The sequence below is a fragment of the Bison bison genome, unplaced genomic scaffold (assembly GCF_000754665.1).
Source record: "Bison bison bison isolate TAMUID 2011002044 unplaced genomic scaffold, Bison_UMD1.0 scf7180017864492, whole genome shotgun sequence".
Classification (NCBI taxonomy): Eukaryota; Metazoa; Chordata; class Mammalia; order Artiodactyla; family Bovidae; genus Bison; species Bison bison.
The window spans coordinates 1,369,901-1,375,900 of record NW_011495051.1 but is presented as its reverse complement, the minus strand read 5'-3'; the positions used below and the strand labels follow the sequence as shown (position 1 = coordinate 1,375,900).

The window sequence follows — 6,000 nt, the reverse complement described above, 5'->3', positions numbered from 1 at the left end:
ATCGTGATTATCCGGGTCGTGAAGCTCTTTTTTTGTACAGTTCTTCTGTGTATTCTTGCCATCTCTTCTTAATATCTTCTGCTTCTGTTAGGTCCATACCATTTCTATCCTTTATTGAGCTCATCTTTGCATGATATGTTCCTTTGGTATCTTGGATTTTCATGAAGAGATCCCTAGTCTTTCCCATTCTGTTGTTTTCCTCTATTTCTTTGTATTGATCACTGAGGAAGGCTTTCTTATCTCTTCTTGCTATTCTTTGGAACTCTGCATTCAGATGCTTATATCTTTCCTTTTCTCTTTTGCTTTTCGCTTCTCTTCTTTTCTCAGCTATTTGTAAGGCCTCCCCAGACAGCCATTTGGCTGTTTTGCCTTTCTTTTCCATGGGGATGGTCTTGATCCCTGTCTCCTGTACAATGTCACGAACCTCATTCCATAGTTCATCAGGCACTCTATCAGATCTAGGCCCTTAAATCTATTTCTCACTTCCACTGTATAATCATAAGGGATTTGATTTAGGTCATACCTGAATGGTCTAGTGGTTTTCCCTACTTTCTTCAATTTAAGTCTGAATTTGGCAATAAGGAGTTCATGATCTGAGCCACAGTCAGCTCCTGGTCTTGTTTTTGCTGACTGTATAGGGCTTCTCCATCTTTGGCTGCAAAGAATACAATCAGTCTGATTTCCATGTTGACCATCTGGTGATGTCCATGTAGAGAGTCTTCTCTTGTGTTGTTGGAAGAGGGTGTTTGTTATGACCAGTGCATTTTCTTGGCAAAACTCTATTAGTCTTTGCCCTGCTTCATTTCGTATTCCAAGGCCAGATTTGCCTGTTACTCCAGGTGTTTCTAGGAGAAGGCAATGGCACCCCACTCCAGTATTCTTGCCTGGAAAATCCCATGGTCGGAAGAGCCTGGTGGGCTGCAGTCCATGGGATTGCTAGGAGTTGGGCACAACTGAGTGACTTCACTTTCACTTTTCACTTTCATGCCTTGGAGAAGGAAATGGCAACCCACTTCAGTGTTCTTGCCTGGAGAATCCCGGGGACAGAGGAGCCTAGTGGGCTGCCGTCTATGGGGTCGCACAGAGTCGGACACGACTGAAGCGACTTAGCAGCAGCAGTCAGGTGTTTCTTGACTTCTGCTTTTCCATTCCAGTCCCCTATAATGAAAAGGACATCTTTTTTGGGTGTTAGTTCTAAAAGGTCTTGTAGGTCTTCATAAAACCGTTCAACTTCAGCTTCTTCAGCGTTACTGGTTGGGGCATAGACTTGGATTACTGTGATATTGAATGGTTTGCCTTGGAAACGAACAGAGATCATTCTGTCGTTTTTGAGACTGCATCCAAGTACTGCATTTCGGACTCTTGTTGACCATGATGGCCACTCCATTTCTTCTGAGGAATTCCTGCCCGCAATAGTAGATATAATGATCATCTGAGTTAATTTCACCCATTCCAGTCCATTTGAGTTCGCTGATTCCATAGATCTGATTATTTCACTTACCTGTGTGAAATACTCTAGTGGTTTCAAATTGCTCTTAAGATAAAGACCAATAATTAGAGAAGTGCAAATCAAAACTACAGTGAGGTATCACCTCACAGCAGTCAGACTGGCCATCATTAAAAAGTTTGTAAATGCTGGAGATGGTGGGCAGAAAAGGGAGTCCTCCTGCACTGTTGGTGGGCATGTAAATTGGTGCAGCCACTATGAAAAACAGTGTGTAGATTCCTCAGAAAACTAGAGTTGCCAAGTGACCCAGCAATTCCATTCCTGTGTATATATTCAGTCAGAACTCTAATTTGAAAATATACATGCTCCCTTACCTCTTCTGAACAGTTCCTCAGAGCCATCTGAGAGACTGTCTCTTGGGCTTAAATATTTAGTATGTCCACTGAATAAAGACACAGTTCTTAAGTTTAGGTTGTGCATATTTTTAAGTGGACACTCATTTCTTGGTGAAGCAGAAAGGATGTGGATAGAGGGTCCAAGTCAGAATATAAACAGCAGCACTATTTATAGTAGCCAACACATGGAAACAACCTAAATGTTCATCGACAGATAAATGGACAAAGAAAATGTGGTATATATATATGCAATGGAATACTACTCAGTCGTGAAAAGGAATGAAATAATGCCATTTGCAGCAGCATGGATGAACCTAGAGACTATCATACTTTAAGTGAAGCAAGTTAGACAAATACTACAATGTTGGTTTTTTTGTGAAATCTAAAATATAGCTAAAAATTAACTTATTTGTGAAACAGAAACAGACTCACAGACATAGAAAACAGACTTGTGGCTGCCAAGGTTGGGGGAGTGCAGGAGGGATGGATTAGGGGTTTGGGATTAGCAGGTGCAAACTATTATATATAGAATAAAAAGCAACAAGGTCCTACCATATGGTACAATATCCTGTAATAACCATAATGGAAAAGAATATGAACAAGAATGTGTATGTGTGTATATGTATGTAATCTGAGTCACCCTGCTGTATACCAGAAGCTAGCACAACAGTGTAAATCAACTATAGTTAGTTCAATAAAATCAAATTTGTCCAATAACTATGCTTAGTCTTATTTTTGCTTACCTCTTTAGCCAGATATCCCACCTGTTTCCCCTGTGCTGCCCACTCTTTACTTGGCTTTTGTTTGTTTAGTTGGTTTTCATTTTTTAAGTTACCTAGTTTTTCTTATTTCAGGCTTCTTGCACATACTCTTTTCTCCTATTCTAACACACAGATTGAACCTGCTGTTTCTTCAGATCTTAGCTTAAACATCATCTTGGGGAAACTTACCCTGTCCCTGTTTCACTAGCTTAAGTCTCTCCATAATGTATTCTCCTGTAGTTTCCTGTATTTTTTTTTTTCATGGCATTATCACAGTTAAAATAATTTTTGTGTGTAATTATTTATTTGTATGTTCTCCCTGCAGATTTTTGCTTCCACCGTGTAGAAACTCTGCCTCGTTCATCACCCTGTCCTCACTATCTAGCAGCGTCTGACATGTAGTAGATATTCGGTAAATACCTGAGGAAGAACTATGGATATATGTGTAAAATCTGTATTTTTATTTTTTTTTAGGTGAAAGAAAGACCCGATGTGGGAGTTTATATCAAGGATTTATCAGCTTATGTGGTCAATAATGCTGATGATATGGATAGAATTATGACACTGGGCCACAAGAATCGTAAGTGTAGTGCTTAATTGTGATTAAACAGTTACATGTCGTGTAGTCTGGTTTAGAAGCAAAGTTGCTATGACACTTTGCACCATAAAGAGTGGATTTTTCAGTTTCTTGTTAACCATTTCTCTTTGATTATTTACTGTGTGGAAAGGATACACGAATGAAAGATATCACAGATTGCTTTCTATGTTGTCCAAAATTTTGTTGCTTATTGATAATGCTGTATCTGAGACACTCATATCACTGTCTCTTGTTAGCTGTAATAATATTGGTAACATTTATTGAGTTCTTACCATGTGGCAAGTACTTGTGCAAATGCTTTGTAAGAATGGTCTCTTTTAATCCTCAGGATGGACTTTATTAAGGTATTAAATTCCTATATTATGGCTGAGAAAACTGACATTTAAAGTAAATTATCTAAGGTCATATACTGTTTAATAAGTGTCAGAATGAGTATGTGAATCTACACTGTTAGTTAGCAGTAACCACTCAGCCACAAAAAGGAACGAATGTGAATTAGTTGAACTGAGGTGGATGAACCTAGAGCCTGTTACACAGAGTAAAGTAAGTCAGAAAGAGAAAAACAAATATTGTATATTAACATACACATATAGAATCTAGAAAAATGGTACTGATGAACCTATTTGCAGGGCAGCAGTAGAGACACAGATGTAGAGAACAGTCTTGTAGGCCACAACAGGGGAAGGAGAGGGTGGGATGTATTGTGAAAGCAGCATTGACATATGTATACTGCTGCTGCTGCTAAGTCGCTTCAGTCGTGTCCGACTCTGTGCCGACCCCATAGACGGCAGCCCACCAGGCTTCCCCGTCCCTGGGATTCTCCAGGCAAGAACAGTGGAGTGGGGTGCCATATGTATACTACCATGTGTTAAATAGCTAGCTAGTGGGAAGCTGCTGCATAACACAGGGAGCCCAGCCTGGCGCCCTGTGACACCCAAGAGGGGTGGATTGGCTGGGGGGAGGTTGGGAGGGAGGCTCAAGAGGGAGGTGAAATATATATGGGCTTCCCTTGTGGCTGGTAAAGAATCTGCCTGCAGTGTGGGAGACCTGGGTTTGATTCATGGGTTGGAAAGATCCCTTGGAGAAGGGTACGGATACTCACTCAAGTATTCTGGCCTGGAGCATTCTGTGGACTGTGTAGTCCATGGGGTTGCAAAGAGTCAGACATGACTGAGCAACTTGCACTTCACACTTCAGTTCATACACACACACACACACACACACACACACACACATATAGTCATGACTGATTCATGTTGTTGTAAGGCAAAAACCAACACAACACTGTAAAGTAAGTATCTTCCAATTAAAAAATTAAAAATATATATTCAGCTTAAAGAAAACTCCAGCACTATAATGTGTTCCTTTTATTGCTAAGAAGGCAAACAAAGTGGCATTCTTCTTAGTAATTTTCAGGTTTTTTATAAAGAATGAAAAACTTCTGCAATATTGCTGATCTCCCTCTCCCTTGCCTCTCTGTCCCAGTACTAATGATGTTGCTAACAGCAATTAGAAGTTTGAGGTAAAAGATAAGAACATAGAAAGTAAACTTTTTTTTTTAACATGAAACTTTGTATTTTGTATTGGGGTGTAGCCCGTTAACAGTGTTGAGGTAGTTTCAGGTGAACAGCAAAGGTTCTCCGCCGTAGATACACATGTATCCATTCTTCCTCAAACCCTCCTCCCATCTAGACTGGCACATAACATTGAGCAGAGTCCCATGTGCTGTACAATAGGCCCTTGTTGGTTATCCATTTTAAATATAGCAGTATGTACATTACCTTCCTAAAGTCCCTAAGTCCCTCACCTCCTCCCCCGCAACCATAAGTTCCTTTTCTAAGTCTGTTTTGTAAGTAAGTTCATTTGTATCATTTCTTTTTAGATTCCACATATAAGGGATGTCATATGATATTTCTCCTCTGACTTACTTCACTCAGTATGACACGCTCAAGGTCTACCCATGTTGCTGCAAATATCATTATTTCATCCTTTTTAATGGCTGAATAATACTCCATTGTATGTATGTACCGCACCTTTATTCGTTTCTCTGTTGATGGACATTTAGGTTGCTTCCGTGTCTTGGCTATTTGCATACAGTGCTGCAGTGAACATTGTGGTGTGTGTATCCTTTTGGATTATATTTTTCTCTGGGTATATGCCCAGGAGTGGGATTACAGGATCACATAGTAACCATTTTTAGTCTTTTAGGGAACCTTCATACTGTTCTCCATAGTGGCTGTATCAATTTACATTCCCACCAACAGTGCAGGAGGGTTCCCTTCTCTCCACACCCTCTTTAGCATTTGTTGGTGAATTTTTTGATGATAACCATTCTGACTGGTGTGAGGTGATATCTCATTGTAGTTTTGACTTGTATTTCTCTAATAACTAGCTACACTGAACATTTTTTCATGTGCCTATTGGCCATCTGTATGTCCTCTTTGGAGAAATCTCTATTCAGGTCTTCTGCCCATTTTTTGAGTGGGTTGTTTGTTTTGATGCTATTAAGCATCATAAACTGTTTGTAAATTTTAGAGACTAATCCCTTATAGGTCACATCATTTGCAAATATTTTCTCCCAATCTGTGGGTTGTCTTTTCATTTCGTTTATTGTTTCCTTTGCTGTGCAAAAGCTTTTGAGTTTAAGTAGATCCCATTTGTTTATTTTTGCTTTTATTTCCATTGTTCTGGGAGATGGATCAAAGAAAATGTTGCTGTGATTTATGTCTGAGGGTGTTCTGCCTATGTTTTCTTCTAGGAGTTTTATGGTATCCCTTCTCACATTTAGATCTTTAATCC

The 6,000-nt window shown here is 39.6% G+C and overlaps 1 protein-coding gene across 3 annotated transcripts in view; it reads left to right on the top strand.

The window, feature by feature from the left end:
- Window positions 1–6,000, top strand: part of KIF3A (kinesin family member 3A) — a 92,600-nt gene that overhangs the window by 44,098 nt on the left and 42,502 nt on the right. For all 3 annotated transcript variants that reach the window (XM_010863603.1, XM_010863604.1, XM_010863602.1), the window contains exon 5: window positions 3,078–3,183. In XM_010863603.1, coding sequence (XP_010861905.1) covers window positions 3,078–3,183 — 106 coding nt within the window. The remainder of the gene's footprint in view (window positions 1–3,077; window positions 3,184–6,000) is intronic.